We start from the raw sequence: 20,701 nt of genomic DNA on the forward strand, positions 1-20,701 counted from the left end.
AGATCATCTTAAGGAGACCGGAAGCAGGAATTTGGGGCGCGGGATGCAGAGGAATTAGCCACCCACCAGCAAGCAGTGCCAAGCATTGCACATCAGGTCTGTCAAGCGTGGACCCCCTCTCCCCCCCCCCCCGCCCTACATATGGGCTTCAACAAATCTGGTTCTGCTGCCTTGTTTGAGATTGCAAAAAAGTCGTTTGTGTGAAGTCTCTGCCAGCCCTTCTTTGTGGCTGCTGGGGGGCTCCTCGAAGATAGTTGGGCTGTACCGGGCACTTTTTTTTGACAAACACTGCTCTGTTCCTGGACATTTTGCAACAGCAGAAGAAGCAGAGGGACATCACTTCTCCTGCCTCCCTGTCCCCATGCCAGGCAAAGCCCTTGCCCACCAAACGTTTGTGCACCAGGCTGCCCCTGGAAGCTTCGCGGGGAGAGGGGAGGGGAGGTTGCCACCTCTTCTAACCCCCACCTTGTCTATCCAACTCTGCTAATGTTAAATGTACTCACATTTGTATGCTCCCCCCCACCCTGCATTAAAAAAGAAAGAAATTCCCCGCATGTAGATAGGCAGTGTGTCAGGGGGATGGACTCCTTTGTCCTGAGGCACTTGCCTGATTGCTTGCTTCCTACGTGCAGAGAGGGCTTTCCAGTAGGAAGTGGGGAATCCACCCCCAACCCCTTGCATGCAAGAGCCATGAGGCCCAGGAGGATGACAGGGGATCCCTCTGGCAGGGATGACAGAGTGGGAGAGGATGGCAGCCACCCCTCTCTTCCGAGGAGGAGTAGGAGGCCCTGCTGCGAGTGGAGAGCAGGGGCAGGAAACGGGCCTTTCATGGAAGTGGGCACGCCTTCTGGGGGGTGTGGTTCTCCCTTTGGTCCACTTGCCTTCTGCCTGCTTCTGCCTCTGGTGCAGGCCGGGGGCTTTGGCCGGTGTCTTCTCTCCCAGAGGGAAATGATGATGGTTTGGGTATTGTTCCTGAATTTGTCTGTGATTAACTGTACGTTGTATGTCCCTAGAGGGCAAACTGGGCTGGTGCTTCTGGCATGATGGCCTTCAGGTGCTTCCAGGGCTTTGCTCAGAAAGGGCGTAAAAGTAAATGAGCTGAAGATGCCACCAAAGGATTCTTTTCTTTAAGAGCGGGGAGAAGATGGCGGGTGGCCGTGGAGGGAGCCATGCCAAAGCCAGTCCTTCCGCCGAATCCTGATTCTGGCTTGAGCCACATCCTGTCTAGACTTGACGGTGGTTCCTATAGTCACAATCTGCTGAGATCTTGGTCCCGGGTTTCCGCTGCTGTGTGCTACAGGAGGCCCTTGTGCTCTTCGCTCCTTGGCCTGGAACCCTACCATCTCTGATGAGAGTCCAGGGGGCTCTTGTGCTGGCAACCTCCTGACAATGCCATTGGGGCCATGGGAAGGAGCCTCTGGGATGCTAAGCGGAGGCTTTAGCCTTCAGGTGTTCAGGGACAGATAGTTGGAAGCTAAGCCTCAGAAGACCCCCCAAACCTAGCCTGGCACCCTCCTTCCTACACTGGCCGTCAGACGGATCAATCAGTTGATCAGCTTAACAACTCACACGGGGAGTTTATAGGTAAATGCTCTTCCTAGTTCTATTAAAAGTAATTGCTCTTTGGCCGGCCCATCCACTGTAGTGTTGAAGCAGGAACTTAGCAAGAATTTGGTTTATATAAAATGGGGGGCAACCAAGCTCTTTTTCTTTTTGGCCAATCTCCTGAGAGTTGCATGCCAGTAGTGGGTGATGCCACACACAAAGGCAAACAGCACCCCCTCCTGGCTGACCTGTGCAGAAGGTCATAGAATCATAGAATCATAGAATCATAGAGTTGGAAGAGACCACAAGGGCCATCGAGTCCAACCCCCTGCCAAGCAGGAAACACCATCAGAGCACTCCTGACATATGGTTGTCAAGCCTCTGCTTAAAGACCTCCAAAGAAGGAGACTCCACCACACTCCTTGGCAGCAAATTCCACTGTCGAACAGCTCTTACTGTCAGGAAGTTCTTCCTAATGTTTAGGTGGAATCTTTTTTCTTGTAGTTTGGAACCATTGCTCCGTGTCCGCTTCTCTGGAGCAGCAGAAAACAACCTTTCTCCCTCCTCTATGTGACATCCTTTTATATATTTGAACATGGCTATCATATCACCCCTTAACCTCCTCTTCTCCAGGCTAAACATGCCCAGCTCCCTTAGCCGTTCCTCATAAGGCATCGTTTCCAGGCCTTTGACCATTTTGGTTGCCCTCCTCTGGACACGTTCCAGTTTGTCAGTGTCCTTCTTGAACTGTGGTGCCCAGAACTGGACACAGTACTCCAGGTGAGGTCTGACCAGAGCAGAATACAGTGGCACTATTACTTCCCTTGATCTAGATGCTATACTCCTATTGATGCAGCCCAGAATTGCATTGGCTTTTTTAGCTGCCGCGTCACACTGTTGGCTCATGTCAAGTTTGTGGTCAACCAAGACTCCTAGATCCTTTTCACATGTACTGCTCTCAAGCCAGGTGTCACCCATCTTATATTTGTGCCTCTCATTTTTTTTGCCCAAGTGCAATACTTTACATTTCTCCCTATTAAAATTCATCTTGTTTGTTTTGGCCCAGTTCTCTAATCTGTCAAGGTCGTTTTGAAGTGTGATCCTGTCCTCTGGGGTGTTAGCCACCCCTCCCAGTTTGGTGTCATCTGCAAATTTGATCAGGATGCCCTTGAGTCCATCATCCAAGTCGTTGATAAAGATGTTGAATAAGACCGGGCCCAAGACAGAACCCTGTGGCACTCCACTAGTCACTCTTCTCCAGGATGAAGAGGAACCATTGATGAGCACCCTTTGGGTTCGGTCAGTCAGCCAGTTACAAATCCACTGAGTGGTAGCATAGTCAAGACCGCATTTTACCAGCTTCTTTACAAGAATATCATGGGGCACCTTGTCAAATGCCTTGCTGAAATCAAGGTAGGCTACATCCACTGCGTTCCCTTCATCTACCAGGCTTGTAATTCTGTCAAAAAACGAGATCAGGTTAGTCTGACATGACTTATTTTTCAGAAATCCATGCTGACTATTGGTGATCACAGCATTCCTTTCTATGTGCTCACAGACTGTTTGCCTTGTCCCACCCCTGCCCTCAGCTGATCAATCTGATGTTGATCTGCACCCCCAATCAGGAGTTGGGCTCAGCTCAGCCCAGTGTTAGGCCTGGCTTATTCTCCCACCTTTTGCCACTCCCACCAAAGCTGGGTGGCCCCGCCTGCCTCAAGTGACCCCCCCCATCCTCTTCCCACCTTTCCCAGGTGACTCTCTTCATCTACTCAGACTTACTGCTCTTCACCAAGGAGGATGAGCCAGGACGGTGCAATGTCCTCCGAAACCCCCTCTACCTGAAGGATGTCAGAGTGCAAGAAGGTGAGTTGTGGCAGCAGGGGGTTAAGAAAGGACACGACACCTGCAGGTGTCAGGGCACCTCTGCTCCTCCAGGAAGTGCAGCCCTCTCCTGATTGCTTTACAGAAGGGGTAGGCAACCTAAGGCTCGGGGGCCGGATGCAGTCCGGGAATCAGCGTGTTTTTACATGAGTAGAATGTGTGCTTTTATTTCAAATGCATCTCTGGGTTATTTGTGGGGCATAGGAATTCATTCATTATTATTTTTTCAAAATATAGTCCAGCCCACCACATGGTCTGAGGGACAGTGGACCAGCCCACGGCTGAAAAAGGTTGCTGACTCCTGCTTTACAGCAACTGGTGTTCAAAGTACACTGCCTAAGTACACAGAGGCTCCATTTATTTTTATATATTTACATTTTGCTTTAAATCTTGCCTTCCTTCATGGAACTCAAGGCGATGTACATGATTTCTCTCCCCCTCCCACCCCAAATATTATTTCAACAAGTTTAGGGTGAGAGATAAGGTAAGGACTGTGTCATCCAGTGAGGTTTCACCCAGACCTGTCTCCCTGCAAGCTGCTGTCATGGCCCACAACCATGGACAGACCTCTCCTCTGCCACCCTGTATTCACCCAGCTCTTTCCCTTAAAGCCCCACCCCACCCTGCGATCGAGGGCTGTGGCCACCAATTGCAGGACTGAGTTGAGCACAGAAGGAATTCCTTTTGTCACTCCTGGACTTAGCACTGACCTGCTAAACCAAGTATTAGGAGGCTGTGTGAATTCTCTCTGCCTGTCATGCCTGGTGCTATTTTTCTAGAAAAAGAGGTGCTGGAGCTCATCGTGAACTTCTCCCTTATTCTCTTAGAACGGCAATGGCGCCCACCTGAGAGGTGCTGGTGCCGAGCTCCTGTGAGGAGAGAGCTTCTGATGCTGCCTGAGGCCGCTTCTTTGTCTCTGCATATGTGAGAGCTTTGCTTCTGAGGGCTGAGAAACTCTACATCTCTTTTTTTTTTAAAAAAAATGATATTTATTAAAGTTTCAAGAATTACAAAAAGAAAAAATGAACATACCACGTTAGACAAAAACCAAGCAACACACCACAATATATATAAAAAAGGAAAAAAACACCAGAAAAATAAAACCCATTAAACAAGAACAAAATTGGGGGGGAAAGCGTCAAATCTCCTTTCTGTTCTTTCATTAGCTTGTTTCCTTGACCTCCTCACACCTCCCTTTTTTGTATTCTAGTTCGATTGTCTATTTCAGCAAATCCTTTCCCTCTTTTAAAATTTTTGTCCTGTAAATTGTCTTAATATAATGTAATTTTACTTTTCCTCCTTTCCCCAATTAACAGTCAGTTATTCCCAAATCCTTTATATCCTTCCTGCTCTCCATCTCTTTCCTTTTTGCTGAAAGCAAACAAAAGCAGATAGGAAGCGAAGCTCAGTTGTTCAGTTGCCAGGGAGAAAAAAGGCATTTTGCTTGTGGGAGCCTCTTCAGAGTCATGGGAAAGCTAAATTCTTCTGATCTGCTTCACTTGCAGCTGCTTCAGAGGATTTGAAGTTCTGCATCCTCTACCTGGCTGAGGTGAGCATTGGACAGAGCACAACCACACTGTGTTCTGTAATCTCTTGCCAAATGCTTCCTTCACTTGAAGTGCCTGAAGCACTTCCACCTGTCTGGGGCAGAAGCTGGCCCTCCAGAAAACCAAGCGGGGGTGGGGGTGGGGCAGAAGGTGAGCTGGCTGGGGAAACTTCTTCCAGGAAAACCTCATTTTACCACTGAATTGAAGCAAATGTCAATTGGGTTTTCTCCGGATATATGTTTGCACCAATTTAGCTCTAAAAAGTGGGTTTTCCAGGGGGAAACGGCAGAGCAAAGGCAAAACCGCTTGGACCCATGCCTGGAAATCATGGGACAAGCAGGAAAGCATTTGGACCCAGGCCTCCTACACACGGGGCAAACAGAAGATCAGCATTCTCTCTCCCTCGGAAGAGGTAGTCTGTTGTGTCTCTGGATGAGCCTCTGTTTTTGGATTTCTCCCGTCAAGAGTCCCTGAAAGTGAAGGAGAAGGGAGAAAGTCTAATCAGCTTTTAAATGGGGATTTAAAGGGGAATATAACCTAATCCACACTTTCCAGAGCAATGGATGAATGGAAACTCAGTTACCCTTCCCAACTCCCTCTTCTTCCACTTTTGCAATGCAGTTCTCCAATCAAGGAATGTATACAAACATGCATGTGTATAAAAGCGAAAATCAGATGCAAAAATAAGGGGAATTATTTTGCAAAAGTGTGTCTGTTAGGCAAACTTGCATGCAGAGATATGTGAATGTGAAAAAATTCACACAAACATGGTAATTAATTTTCAGCAGGGCTCCCCACTCCCCTTTTAATGTCAGAAACTGATGTGGAAATGCAGGGAATGATCCTAACACTGGGCAAATGAGACACCGAAATGCTTAAGGGCATGTTCATAGGAAGGGACGGGTGTCACTGTTGCCCTCATACCCTTTCCTGGGCACCTCCCTCCATTTTAATTCAGAGGGAGAAATGTGAGCCTCACCTGGAATAAATTTGGCAAAGGCAAAATCTAAACATGGTGTGTGTGTGTGAGAGAGAGAGAGAGAGAGAGAGAGAGAGAGAGAGAGAGTGAGAGTGTGTTTCAGCCCCAGTGCCAAGTGCTGTCTGTTGGTCACAGAACCTCCTGCACTCCGGGGTTTGTGGAGGGGTTGTGTACACCCATGTAGGGAAAAAGCACCGCAGAACCATCTTGCCACCCTGTGTGGCTAGCAGTGTTTGCACAGCGTTCCCATCTCCCGCCCAGCCCTGATCGAATTGAGTTGCAAGCCGTTAATCCCATTAGCTGTGGGATTAGGAGATGGGCTCCTGAATTGCTCTTGATGGAGAGCACTTGCAAGCGTCTTTTCAGATGCCTCTTGGGGCACATTCTGGTGGTGAGCTGCGCAAATAGTGTATTCATTCGCTGCAACAGCAGCACAGCCAATCCTGCCCCCTGCCCAGCCAGCATTATGCCTAGTTAGCCTGAACTGATTTCCCGTAATTCACCCTCTCCTCCTGCTCCGAGAGACACAAGCGTGCAGAGGGCAGAGCTGGCTGAGCACGCACATGTCCCTTCCACATAGAGGAGGCTCCTCTCTTGCAATCCTTCATGGCGCCGTTTCTGCCTCATGTTCCGCCCGCATGGCTGTAGAGCGCAGGGGCTTATCCTCTCAGGACTAGGTGCTGTTCTGCCTGTCAGGTAAGCTTTGGTCTGGATTTAAAGACTAATGCTATGGGTCAGGCTAAAAAGAAGTCTGTGTTGCTGCACACAGAGCTGTAACTTTGTTGAGTTGGCAGCAGCAGCAGCAGCAGCAGCAGCAACATCTGTGTCTCATGCCACAGAGAGAACCTTGCGATGCCCCTCTGGGCATTCTGCTCCTGCAGGAGGCCAGGGAGGTGCACTCTGAGCAGTCTGCCCTCCATGGTGAGGCTTGGGCCAATTCAGACAGTCCTCCATGCTGGGCATGTTGTGGCTGCAGAAAGTCAGAAGCAATCCCAGTTTTGAAAAAGCAAGGGTGGGGAGGAGGGGAGGGGGCAAAGCCAGGCCATGGTCTTCCTGTTAAATGACCCTTAATTCCTCCCGCTGCCACCCTTGTGGCAAGTGTTCTGGGGCCCCACAGGGCTCCTTTTAAACTTCCTGTGCAGCTGCTGCAAGTCAGAGGGGCAAAGGCGTTCAAGGCAAAGGAGACACCTGGGTGCTGCAGAAGACTTTTGGGACTTGTCAGGATGTGGGGTCCCTAAATAAATGAGTGAACTACTTGTTACTGCAACATTCTGCCCATCAGAGCTTGCACATCCTGCTAAAAGGGTAGCAAGACGAAGTGTCGGTAAAGCACACAGGCACAACCCCCCCAACTATGATACAATTAAACTGTGCCCGCCTGGCGACAGGCTGCCGTGGCGCTTTGTCTCAGCAGCCCCTGTGGCGCTGAGGGCAACCTTGTAAGTGGATGATAAATCCCTGCCAGTCAGTTTCCTAGCCAAGGAGCCTTTTAGCTGAAAGACGGGTGGCAGCAGTGACGTCTGCCTTGCCGTCGAGGGAAAAGGGGGCTGTAAAGCAGGAAGAAAGCTCTGTGGATGGGTCCGTCCCTGTGGAGGGTCGCTTGACAGCCTGGCCCATCATGATTGTTCAGCAAGGTAACCGGTGAGCAGAGTGAAAAGTCGGCCTGGTTCACCAGACTTCCATCTCCCTTTCCTGTCGGGGCAGCCCAGACAGGAGCAACACGAGAGCCTCAGCAAGGTCTTCAGTCTTGGATTTTAGCAAGTCTCCTGTGGGAGGGGAGCTGCACTGCTGGGGGGCAGCCCTTGGGCATGCCTATTCTCTTGTTGCCAGAGCCCAGCACAGGGACCTCCTTGGACAGAGGCATGAGCAGCCTCTGTGTCTCTCAGGCGTGCTGGGCATAAGCCGCCATGAGGGCTCCTTTGCTCGGAGGGACCACGATGCGGATGTTGCCTTCGGAGAAGGAGGCTGGCTTGTGGGCCCAGGGCTTGGCTCCAGGGTCTGGCTAAGGGCAGGTGTCCTTCTGTGTCCCTAGAAGCTGGAGTGCGTGCTCAGCTTGGAGGCTCACTCCCAGGAGCAGAAGAAGAGAGTCTGCTGGTGCCTGGCCGACAGCATCTCCAAGCAGCAGCCCACGACCCCCACAGCTCCTCCGGCCGAGAGCAAGGTAAGCAGCTGGGGAGGGAGGGTGGTGTGCTGAGTGGGGCCCACATCGCTACCACCACCTACCCTTCCAAATTTTGAAACCCCCACCCCCTCAAAAGAAACCTGAAGTTCAGTCAACCGGTAGATCAGTCAACTAAAGGCATAGATCAATTGCAGTACTGTTGTAGAAAAAAAATGGGATTGGCTGTGGTTTTTATAGCAGTACATAGGAAGCTGCCTTTATGATGAGTCAGACCATCTTGCTCAGTACTGCCCACACTGACTGGCAGCAGCTCTCCAGGGTTTCAGGTAGGAGCCTCTCCCAGCCCTGTCCTGAGGTGCCTGGAGTAAGGGAGGGGGAATCTTAACTGATGCACAGCAAATTAGTTAAGGGCAAGGGTAGGCAACCTAAGGCCCGGGGGGTGGATGCGGCCCAGTTGCCTTCTCAATCCAGCCCACAGACAGTCCAGGAATCCGCATGTTTTTACATGAGTAGAATGTGTGCTTTTATTTAAAATGCATCTCTGGGATATTTGTGGGGCCTGCCTGGTGTTTTCGTTGTTGATGTTTAGTCGTGTCCGACTCTTCATGACCCCATGGACCAGAGCATGCCAGGCTCTCCTGTCTTCCACTGCCTCCCACAGAATGTGTGCTTTTATTTAAGATGCATCTCTCAGTTATTCGTGGGGCATAGGAATTTGTTCATTATTTTTTTCAAAATATAATCCGGCCCACCACATGGTCTGAGGGATGGTGGACTGGCCCACAGCTGAAAAAGGTTGCTGACCCCCGGTTAAGGGGATCTTGGATAGCAAAAGGAAATGTTGTGATGGCTGCTCGGTGACTGTGTCTTCCTTGCTTGCTTGCTAATGGCCTGCAATGACTAACTGTTGCCTTCTCAGTGCCTGCTAATCGTTAGAGAGTTGTTTTCCCCAAAGGCCCCTGGTGGCTGGTAGCTTCTTGGAGGCGCAACCCAACACCAAGGGTGGGCAGAGGCCACAGTTCTGCCAGTGGATGCAGAAGTCTGTGCAGTTTGGGGGGAAGCCCACCAGCTGTGCATGGGGGCAGCTGCCCTCCTCCCCGTTTGCCCTGCCAATTGCTGGCATTCAAAGCTTGACTGCATTTGGACCTGGAAGTTCCTTATATCTGACAGGACCAAGAACTCTGGGTTGCCCTCTCCTCCACAGAAGCAGCAGAAGCCAAGAGAAAGGCGCAATCTTGCTGCTGCTGCTAGAAGGGCAGGGCGGGGGGGGGGGATTTTCTTCCCACAGGGATTGTAAGTTCTGCCTGGGTACAGAGGAATAGACTGCAGCCCTCAGGGACTCAGAGAGTAGTTGGGGGTTGATAACAAACACCATCACCCACCCACCCACCTGCTTCTGAAAGCCTCTCCCTCCCCTCTCCCCGGACACTACATCCTGCAGTGCATCTTGGGAATCGGGCAGCTTCTGTCCTGCTATCTCCTTGTTTCCTGGACCACTTTACTGTCTTTGGGGGAAACCACACCTCCCTGTTTCAGAGGAGGCTGCTTCTTATTTTTCCTTGGCAGACCTCCCATGCTTTTCATGCTTACTGCTCCGGCAGAAATTCAACAGACAAAGCACATTCTGCACAGAAATGAGCAAGGTCTCACCTGTTGATTTCCCTCCTACTGTGCCACTGTTGAAGGCATGGGAATCCTGCCAGGGGAGAAGGGATGGCATCCAAGTTCCTTCCTCTGCAGCCTGTTTCCTGGTTGCAGCAGGTGCTCAGCTGGGCTGCCAAGAGGAGGCTGCCCCCTGGCCAGGGAGGGGCTGATGTCCACTGCAACCCCTGGCTGGGCAACCTGAGGGCTTTGCCTCCTCAAGCCAGGCCTGCCCTGAAAGCCTTGCTTTTCTTTCCAGGGAGGGAAGGAGGGAGGGAGGGAGCAAGCAAGCAGTGCCTGCCTCTGGGCAGCCAAGATCAATTGGGCATCTGGCGCTATGAGCATAATTTGAATTGGCTGCTTTCTGGCAAAGGTCCTGACGAATGCTTAATCCAATGACGAAGTGATTTAGGGAGGACAATGAAATCTTGTGTGAGTGTCCCTAGCTCACTCCCAGCCAAGGAGAGATGCTCCCCGCAGAAAGGAGAGGCAGAGCAGCCAGCGGGAGGGCCTCTGCCTCCCTTCGTGGCTCTAGCCCACCTGCGAGGTAGGCACCTGGCGCCTGGTCAGCAGCGCCAGACCCCTCTGCCTCTCTGCCCACCTCAGAGGAAGTGAGGAGAGGCCACGTGGCAGCCTCGGAGGCAACGGCAGTGCTTCTCCCCTGCTTTCTGCCCACTCCAAGAAGGGCCTGGGTGATCTCTGGTGGGTATTCTGGCTTTTAGCAATGAGGGTGAACTGTGCCTGAGCAGGGCTGGCACAGCTGCTGGGCGGGTGTGAAGAGCATATGTTGCTCCAGGCTATGGGAGAACGAGGCTTCCTTTCTCTCTGGCTGCTTCTAACCTTCATGCATGTTTCAGTTGCTCCTCTCCAGTGCTTTAATATGAATGTGTTCGATTGCAGTTTGTTGACAGCTGTTTGTGTGCTGCCTTGAGATTTTTCATTTGGGACGAGAGATTTTGAAACGTTGCGAGTAACCGCTTCCCATCCCCAGTGAAGCTTCCTTCTAGGGTGGTTAGGAAGGGTGGACGTAATTTTGCAATGAATGGCCAAGAGGGCAAACCTGGTCTGTGTTACTGGGGGTGAGTGCAGAATCCACTGTGTTTGGGTGTGTTCACATGCAGGTGTGGTTGTTTTGGACCAGTTCGTGCTGAGCTGAGAGTGTGATCTCAAGGACTGGGAGTGGAAAGGGGAGGGCTTAGCCTAGTCCCTCCTGTTAAATTACAAGAGTCTGCAAATTATTTCTGTGGTGTTACTTTTTCAAAAAAACAAACAGCAGGACTCGGAAGAAAAACTGTAAGGTTGCCCAATTTTCTGCACTGGTTCTGCTGTTGTGCTTTAACAGCAGCCCAACAGGTAGAAATTAAACATTTGCCATTGTTTTATCTCCCTGCTGAGAATTTTTTTTTAATTGTGCTGTGCGAGGCAACTGGGGCAAGGCGGTTTGAGCATATAACGTCAATCCTGGCCCGACTGCATTGCCGGCCAATTAGTTTCCAGGTCCAATTCAAAGTGCTGGTTTTGACATATAAAGCCTTAACTGGCTTAGGATCGCAATACCTCAAGGACTGCCTCTCTCCAATTATGGCTGTTTTGCAGAATAAGTAAAGGTGCTTTGATTGTGAGGGCCTGTATCCTTTGAAGCTTCCTTAAATTGTGTGAAGAGGTGAGCAAAGGATGCTTTGATTTTCACCAGTGAAATTCAGCGTATGGCTGTGAGCATCCTCGGTTTTGTCTGTTGAGTGTTATGCAATGGAAAAACATTAGAAGTTACGAACATCCCATCCGTTGCTCACCACAGAAGTCACTTCTGCTCCCATTCCAGTCCCTTAACGCACCTTGCATAATTTTTGTTACAAAAACAACGGCCGTGATGCAGAAGGGACAGATGAGGTCGCAGAAAAACAGAGCGTCCCACAGCCTGTTGCCAGCTGCCCAGCCTAGACTTCAGCTGCCCAGCCGCTGCGGAGGGTGTTGTTGGTTGTGCACTTGCATTTGTGGTGGCATCCGTGGTTCTTCCCCCTCCTCATTTAATGTCCCCCAACAACACTGTGAGGTAGAGTAGGCTGAGAGGTGGTGGCTGGCCCCCAGGCTCACCCAATGAGCTTCATGGCCAAGTGGGGGAGATTTGAACCCTGGTCTCTCCCAGGTCCTGGCCCAACACTTGAACCACTACACCACACTGGCTCCCAGTTTTAACAAGGCAGTGCAAGAGGCGGCGAAATGCCTGGGACTAGAAAAAAGGGGGCTGTCCTTGTGAAATGTGAACAACTTGAAGGGTATGGAAATCTCCCTCCTAAGGCCTCTGCCGTTTCCCATGTGGAATCAGAGTTGCATCATCATCATCCTCATTGGCCTCGATTGTGCTCACTGGAAAGATGTGGATAGTGAGATTTCCATTCCACCTTAATGTCAACATGTCGACAGTGACATCTTGTGTTGCCGTGGGCATGTTTGAGGGCAAAGCCATCCATGGGCACCCACTGCAGCAGGAGGAGAAGGAGGAGAAGAAGGAAGGTGTTTACATGCCAGAGTCCTCCTTCCCCAAAGACCCAAAGGCCACTGGCTCCCGGTGAGCCACTGAGGCGTGTTGGAACCTGACCAGCTCTGTTTGCTTCCGCAGCCGGAGCCTTGTTTATTTGCTTTTGAGCCTCTCGTAATGATAGGTGAGTCCATGGTGCAATTAAGCACTTCAGCTGCTCAGAGGAGCCAGGAGCTGGGTGGACAGGAAAGGCTGCTGTCTCAGCTGAGGGATGCTGCTGCTGGGTAAACATCTTGAGAGGAAGAAGGCTCCCCGCCAGCTCTCTGGCTGTGAAAGAGGGGCTGCCCAGCTCTGAGAGCAGCTGTGGAACTGCTCTAGATGTTAAATAAGTAGAGACTGTGGGTGTATTCCTCTCTCTCTCTCTCTCTCTCTCTCTCTCTCTCTCTCTCTCTGTGTGTGTGTGTGTGTGTGTGTGTAAAAGCGGTGTTTCCTGGCCTATCCTGTCTTTACCATCACTTCCTAGGAAGCTGGGGAACTCTCCTTCCTTAGAGATTGTTAAGCAGAGGTTGAATGGACACCTGTCATGGATGCTGATGGCATTGGCAGGAGGTTGCCAACCCCAGAGCCCCCCTGGACCCTTCCAACTCTACGGTTTTATGATCAGGACCAAAATGGCCCACAGAACCACGGGATAGTTGCTAGGGATGGGAGGGACACACTCCCACATGCACACCCCCTTGCACAATTCAGGTGCCGGGTTCATCGGGGGGGGGGGAATGTACTTGCAGACCGACACAGAACACATTTTTCAGCCTTCATTTGTTTATAATTTCTAAACATGGAGGTTGCTGCTAGTTTAAATGGCTTTGGGGTTGGGGAAAGAATTGGGCAAATCCGTGGAAGAATTGTTGCGTTCCTAAGGTTGTTTGAGTTCTTGTGAGATGTGAAAAGGAAGACAGCTGTGCAGCCCTTTGCAAAACATCCTTGGACATGTCCAGACGTCTCTCCCTTGCCCCTCGCTGAATCCCCCCTCCTCCTCAGTATTTCATCACCTTCTCTGTCAAATTCAATGAGCAGGGATGGATTAATTGGCGTGATTAAACAGACAGTGGATTAACCTCCATTTGAAAAGCAGAGCCCCTGTTAATTGGACCTGATCTCCAGGAAGATTCATGCTTTCAACTAGCCCACTAATTCCTGCCCTGCCTGTCCGTGGGGAGGAGAGTGGGGGGGCCCCTGGTTCAATGATGACACAAAGCAGCCACAGACCAGCCCATAGCCCAGAGTTGGCCACTGTTGGGCTCAGGAGCGATGGTGGAGAGATCTGATTGTGTTTCAGTAGGGAGCTGCCTGATTCACCTTTCTCAGGCCAACATAAAATTGCAGTTCCCACAAATAGTAAGATGCAGTTCTCTAGCCAAACAATATATACAGAATTGCATTGTGTTGTGGGGTATAGCTTGCAAAAATGTGTATATTAAAAATGTGTGTTTATTAATGGAAAATTTGCATTAAAATGCGGGTGGATTTTTACAGTATTTTTTTTCCAAGCAAATTGCTGCAGAAATGTGGGAAATACTGGCAAAATGAAGAACATTATTATTTAGTTGCTTTTTTGAAAAGATGAACTCAAAGCAAATTACAGAAACAAACTTTAATACAAGCATCAAAACCAAGCTTAACACTCACAATAATATACAGAAAAGAGCAGATCCAGCTCAGGCCCACTGACAGGGTCTGCCACCTGCACTCCTGGGAGCCAATCCTTCCTCCTCTAAACCTGCTGCTTATTTTAGGTTGTTGGGCTACTGGGCATCAGTCGAACTCTTGCGGAACTACCAAAAATCCCAATTTGCCTTATATTCCACTCTTGTGTACTTCATTTCTTAAAGGCACCGTGGCAGCCCATACTTTTGCAGCAGTAGCAGCAGGTTAATGCTGGGCTCTCAGGACTTTGCTGGAAGTGAAGGGAACGGCAGAGAATTTCAGTGTGGGGTTAAAACATCAGGTGGCAGGGCAGACGGTGCCTCAGAGTCACTGTGGGGAAGCTCCCAGCTCCCATCAGAGTTCCTCCTCCTCCATTTCCTTATTATCCACTTGACTTTCAGAAGTGTTTCCCCTGTTTTCTCTACAATTCAAGTGGAAAGGGTAGTGCATTTAGTTGTATGTCTTGGGGAAAAGAAGGCTCCCATCTCTCTGAGCAAATAGGCTTCTAATGTGTGTGTATAATAAGACACTAAATCAGAAAGGAATTATTTTCACTTGCTTTTCAAAACAGCAGCTGTAAAACATTGATTCTCCAGATCCTTATTTGAGAATCGTTTTCAAGTACCTGTATGCTAATCTGAGGTAGTCACAGTAAAAACGGGAGCAAGGTGGTCTTTAATTAGCTGGATTAGTTCAGCTAGCCCACTTTTGCCAGAATTTTTCAGACTAGGTTTGGAAGTGCCGAAACTGCTGCATGCCCGTGTGTGGCATATTTTCTATGCAGCCTTAAAACCACAAAACCCGTGGTGCAGTGCAAGTGCATGTGCAAAAACTGTGGCACCCCTCATCTCTAAGTAGGGGAGCCTTTAACTGGAGGGGACAATTAAGGCAGCATTGAAAAAGGCAGCGTAAATGGAACCAGCTGCTGCTCAAATGGGGGGCAGATTTTCCATGGGAATCCGCTGCTGTTTATCTTCCTGACTATATATGCTGCAGTGCTGTCATATAAATGATAATCGGACTATCAGTTAGGACTTCATGGCTACTGGATCCAGGACTGGGTCTTAGACACACACACACACACACACACACACGTGTGTTTCCATCTGCTCTGATTGGGAGAGGCAGGGAGTCTTTTCCCTGTTGATAGTGAAGGTCACTTTCCGCCCCCCTCCTTATTGTCAGGTACAAGAAGCTCCCGGGAGCCCCACAAGAGCCAGAAATAGATCAACAGGCTCTGAGGATCACTATCTGGGGAGCTGCAGCTTCTGCTTCTCCATTAATAACCGTAGAAGGCTTGGCCGGCTGCACGGAGGTCTCCGTGCCAGAGCCTGGCCCCGGGGTGAGACTGCTGGGTGCCGCCAAAGGTGCTGCTGTCATTGTGGTTCCTTGCGGGGAGGGGAGGGTGACCTGTAAGAGCGGCAGGCTGGAGAAGAGGGGTCCTGCCTGGGCCACAAAGTGGGTAAGTGTTTCTGATATATAAGGTCAAGGAACCCAGGAGCTGAGGGCTCATGCAGACAGGGGGCCTATTCCTGCCTTGCAAGTAAACATTAGCTGGAAGCAGAGCAGTCCTTTGTAGCTGGGAGTCTGCAGTGGACCGGCACCTACTTCCTCACAGAGAGCCACCGGGCTGCCGAGTCTTGGGGCAGGGGGAGGTTGGACTGGAAACGCCACTGGGAAGATGGGCACTGCTAGGAAAGTGAGGAGCTTCTGAAATATTCCAGCTTCTTTCTCTGGATGTTGAGCTTTGTTTTTTTTTTAAATAATAATAAAAAATAAAATAAAGGTTGTATCCAGTGTGAGTTACATTCAGAGTAGACCCATTCAAATGGATGGAGATGGCCAGTGGGTCTGCTCTGAGTAGCACTCACACTGGTTTCAGCCCCGAGTTTTTTTGTTTTTTTAAAATATTTTTTATTAACAATTTTTTTGTTTAAATCACAATGCCAATAAAACAATACAATATCACATCTCTTAACATAGATCTTTTCACTTCTTTGGACTCCCTCGCATCTCCCGCTCCTGCGTTCCTGGTTATAATTTTATTCAGCAAATTTATCCCCTTATTTTTAGTCTTCATATCTAATTTTCCAATGTTATATCTCTAATTTTGACTATCATTTTATTCAGATCTTTAAAAGTTTAGATATAACCTTCAGGCCCGAGTTTTGGTCAGTCCTTTCTTGTGTTCTTCTGAAGTGCTGCTGAATAATCATCATCTTCATCATCTTAGATGCCATCCATCCCCCCCAGCCACCCCTGGCAGCTTCCATCAAATTAAGATACAGTACACCAGACATTAAAAACTTCCCTATCCAAGGCAGGGGAGTTGATGCCCTCGGAGCCTCCAGCATTTCAGCTGAGAGATGCACCACTTTGAGAAGCAGTTTTAAAAGTAGGATATAAAAATGTAAATTGATGAAAGGAAGCACTTGGTCACATTGCACTAATGTTTGAGTATGTTGATGTTATTTAACAAACAAAGTGGGCTGCCTGGCTTAGGGGATTTTATTTGTTTTGTGTGTGTTTGTCTATTTAACATTCAGGAACCAGGGGCAGATTAGCCCAATGTTGCCTACTCTGCTGATGGGAGATTTTCCAGGGTCTGAGACGGATGCGTGTGTGCGTGCGTGCGTGCGTGCGTGTGTGTCTTCCATCAGGACTTGCTGCCTGCTCCTTTTTAACCAGAATTGCTACCAGGGCTTGAACCCAGGGATCCCTTGCATGCAAAGCACCGTGATGCCCCTCCCTCAGTAAGCACAGCCCAGGGGATCCCCCACCACCATTGACTCTCTGCTGGTGGAGTTGCCTGGGTGCCACAAATGATTTCTGGGCTCCATCCCTTAAAGAGCTTCTATGGAGAGGCAATGTTAGGCAGGGACAGCTGATCCTCCCTTGGAATCATAGAACTGTAGAGTTGGAAGGAATCCTGAGGGTCATCAAGCCCAACCCCCTGCAATGCAGGGATTTCCATGCACAGTCTCATGTCCAATTTGAAACCATACTGGATCCTGCTTAGCTTTTTCTGCTGGGCCAAAGCCCCCTCCATCCAGCTAGTTTCAGGACTTGGCAGCTGGTCTTAGCTCTTAGGTTACACTTGAGAGTCCTGTTTTTATTTTACTAAGTGCACGTCAGGCACCCATTGTTGTATTCCACCACGGCACCGCTTGGCTTTCTGCCTGTGAAAGGCACACCATCACCGGATGTGTGCATCTGCAAATCAACCTCCTTGCTCAGCCAGGGCAAGTGACTCTTTGCCACCTGGCAGGACCCTGACCCCACACCCCTTTCCAGAATGCCCCTTTGCATGGCTGTTTGGAGAAACCCTGGAGAAACCAGGGAAAGAGGGAAAGCAGCAAGAAGAGATTCCCTCAGACCCTTCCCTTTTTTTCCTCCATCTCCATCTTCCTCCCAAATCTCTCCCGAGGAAGGAGTCAGGGGGGAAGGGACAAAGTGTTTAGAAGGGTCCTTTGCACTAAGTTTTGAGAAAGTGCAGAAACTTCAGGAATAGCTCCTGCCTTTTCTTAGCTTCTGTACACCCTCTGCATCTACCAGAAGATATTTTGGGAGGGGGGGAATTGTTGTTGGTCAAAAATTATTAGCCAAGCCAAGATTTGCCTGTCCAATAGGATGCCTGGTGTCTGCCCATTGGCAGTGTATTTCCTTTGACCCCGAAGAGCAAGCAGGCAGAGGCTCCTTCTGTACCAGTCCCCGCCCCCCGTCCAGCTGCAGAGGTGCCCTTGCTCTCTGGCCCAGGAAGCTCTCCAGCTCCTGCAAGTGCCACTCCTGTTGCTTGCTAGTCGCTGGGTCTCATAAGTGGTTCTGGCCGATAGAGCAGCTCCCGGTGCATGACGTGTGGCCTGGAAGAATTTCAGCTGCCCTCGCTGCTGACAGTGGTGCTGTGATAGCAGGCAGCCTCTGTTTGTCTAAGCTGGTTGCTCTGACGTCAGGGCTGGGCAAGCACAAGCAAGCAGGCCAACCTGATTGAATTACAGAAGGATCGGCCCTTGGCTGAGGAGTGGGGGAGGCAGAGAAGCTGCTGGCTGCTTCTTCTAGCCAGGCAACAACAGCCGACCCCACACATGGCTGCCAGGCTAAATAGAGGATTAGACCATTCTTGCATCATGCAGGCGTCACTAGTTGCTAACCAGTATAGAATGGAGCATCCATCTCCAGAGGCACTCTACCTCTGAGTCCCAGGCCCTGGGGACAGATAACTGGGAGTGGGGTGATGGTTGCCTCGTGCCCTGCTTGTGCAATTCCTGGAGGTGCCTGGCTAGTGGCTGTTGGATACTTCTATTGGACACCAAGATGGCCTCTCAGGCTGACCCACCTTCGGGGCTGCTCTTCTCTTCAGGGGAGCTGCTTCCAGGCCTGCAGGCTGACCGCCTGGAGAGTGGCCACACCTACTCTGCACATGCCCAGGATACGGGGGCAGGGATAGGGCTGTCCCAGTTTCCCATAGGCAGCTGAAAGGGCTGTAACGCATTTTGGGAGCATCCCTTTTGCATGCAGGAGGACCCAGATCCCAGCCGGGCAGAGCTAGGAAAGAAAGGGCAGCTGCCAGTCAGTGAAGGCAGAGTGGAGTTAGGTGGACCTACCTGCCTGTCGGTCAAGGGCGGCTCTTTGTTTTGTTTCTGGAACTTGCATCCGAGGAGATCTTGGGTTTTGATCTTGGGTTCCGATCCAGCAGAACGCATGGCAAGCGATGACAGGTTTTTCTCTGCTCCAGTTCCCAAATGTGCTGGGACTTGGGGTGTGCTGGGTGATCATAGTTCTGTAGGTGGTCTCTAGAACAGAAGAGGTTTGCTCCCTTCCCAAACGGCAGCTTTCCCTGGACTCTTTGAAGGAAATGGACGCCTCTCAGGGGTAACAAGGTTGGGTCTCCAGGCATGCCAAGCCCCTCTTCTTCACAGAATTGTAGACCCCCCTGCAAAGCAGGAATCTCAACTCAAGCATCTGCGATGGAGAAATCCATCTTCCTGCTGCTGCAGTTTTAGACCTGAGCCCCTCTGCCCACCCCCCAGCCCCGTGCCTGCACTACCCCTACCCCAGCATGTGGCTGACCCTTTTCCCCTCTCTACTTCTTCCCCTCCCCCAGATGCTCGAGCCAGAGGCTGCAGCGCCAGGGGCCTTGCCCTCCACAAGGGAGGACGGAACAAGTCCCACGGCCCACGCCATGAGGGAGGACTCGGTGGAGGAGACAATGGCAGTGGCCCAGGACCCCCCAACAACAGGATCCAGGGAGAAGGGGGCCCCCAGCCCTGGGAAGCACGAGGAGGAGGAGGAAGGGACCAAAGAGACCCATCTCAGCCCCACAGCCTTCGCCATCCCCAAGCTGCGGCTGGAGGACACAGCAGCCATCGCCACATTTGATCTTGATGGCCCAGCGGACTTTGGGGAGGAGGAGGAGGAAGAAGAAGAGGAGGAGGAGGAGGAGGAGGAGGAAGAGGAGGAGGAAGAGGAGGAGGATGAAGAGGACGAGGACAGCCACGAGGCCTACCTGAGCAGAGGTGAGGTGAAGCGCTGCAGCATGTTTGAAGCCTCGGCCGGCGAGCCACCAGCCTGCAGCCTGAGTGCCCAGAACTCCCTACGGCGGCGCACCCACAGTGAGGGGAGCCTCCTGCAGGATCCGCGGGGCGGGCACTGCTTCACCTCCGACACCAGCCTCAACTACGCCGAGGCCCAGGGCCCAGGCACCAGCTGGACACTGCCATCCCCCCAGACACTCAAGAAGGAGCTGGCCAGGAACGGGGGCTCCATCCACCAACTCACCCTGCTCTTCGTCGGGAACCGGAAGGTAGGGCGCGCAGAGGGATCACCTGCGGGGAATCTGGGGGACAGCGGGGGCGCTTGGCATAGGGGCAGAAGGCGTTTTCCTCAAGAAAGGCAGGCAGTGGGTTCTGGGGTAGTCTCATGCCCCCAGCCGCTGCCTATACCACCTCTAGGGTAGGGGCAATTCTGGCTCCTGCTATGGAGGATGCTGTTGCCTCAGGCAGTGGGCCGCCTTCTTCATTGCTGTCCTTTCGTGGCTCATTTGCCGAAAGAAAGCTAACCAAGTGAGAGTTCAGTATTCTAATAACCTATTATATTTTTTAAATGTTTCTAGTCCTTAAGACAGAGAAGAAAGGCTTGTTTCTGCCCTCCAAATGCAATTCCTCTCCCAGGGAAAGCCAATAACTGGCACATTTGGGTTCAGTCCTTGTGCTGCTCAGACCTATAGAGCCCTAAGGTCACATGCAGCTTCCAGCCAAGACAGCCTTCTCTGCAGCCATCTCCAAGTTCTAGGAGCACCCATAAACCAGGTGCGCAGCCTGGGAGTCATTCTGGACTCACAGCTGTCCCTGGAGGCACAGGTCAGTTCTGTGCCCAGGGCAGCTGTCTACTAGTTCCTTCTGCTATGCAGGCTGAGACCCTACCTGCCCGCGCACTGTCTCACCAGAGTGGTGCATGCTCTGGTTATCTCCCGCTTGGACTACTGCAATGTGCTCTACGTGGGGCTACCTTTGAAGGTGACTCAGAAACTATGACTAATAACAGAATGCAGCAGCTAGACTGGCGACTGGGACCTGCCATCGGGACCATGTAAGACTGGTCCTGAAAGACCTACATTGGCTCTCAGTATGTTTCCGAGCACAATTCAAAGTGTTGGTGCTGCCTTTTGATGCCCTAAATGGCCTCAGCCCTGCATACCTGAAGGAGCGTCTCCCCCCCCTCCATTGTTCAGCCTGGACACTGAGGTCCAGCGCTGAGGGCCTTCTGCTGGTTCCCTCATTGCGAGAAGTGAGGTTACAGGGAAC

At 51.0% G+C, this 20,701-nt stretch overlaps 1 protein-coding gene across 5 annotated transcripts in view; it reads left to right on the forward strand.

Annotated features, from left to right (window-relative positions):
- RGS3 (regulator of G protein signaling 3) overlaps positions 1 to 20,701 on the forward strand; it is a 74,328-nt gene that overhangs the window by 39,011 nt on the left and 14,616 nt on the right. For 3 of the 5 annotated variants that reach the window (XM_081875798.1, XM_081875796.1, XM_081875799.1), the window contains 4 exons: positions 3,297 to 3,408; positions 4,932 to 4,975; positions 7,985 to 8,113; positions 19,003 to 19,700. In XM_081875798.1, the coding sequence (XP_081731924.1) occupies positions 3,297 to 3,408; positions 4,932 to 4,975; positions 7,985 to 8,113; positions 19,003 to 19,700 (983 nt within the window). Of the gene's footprint in view, positions 1 to 3,296; positions 3,409 to 4,931; positions 4,976 to 7,984; positions 8,114 to 15,086; positions 15,364 to 19,002; positions 19,702 to 20,701 lie in introns of those variants that run through there. The other 2 variants (XM_081875797.1, XM_081875800.1) reach the window with 2 other exon arrangements.

This window comes from Podarcis erhardii (assembly GCF_964252035.2).
Source record: "Podarcis erhardii genome assembly, chromosome: 1".
In the NCBI taxonomy this organism is placed as follows: Eukaryota; Metazoa; Chordata; class Lepidosauria; order Squamata; family Lacertidae; genus Podarcis; species Podarcis erhardii.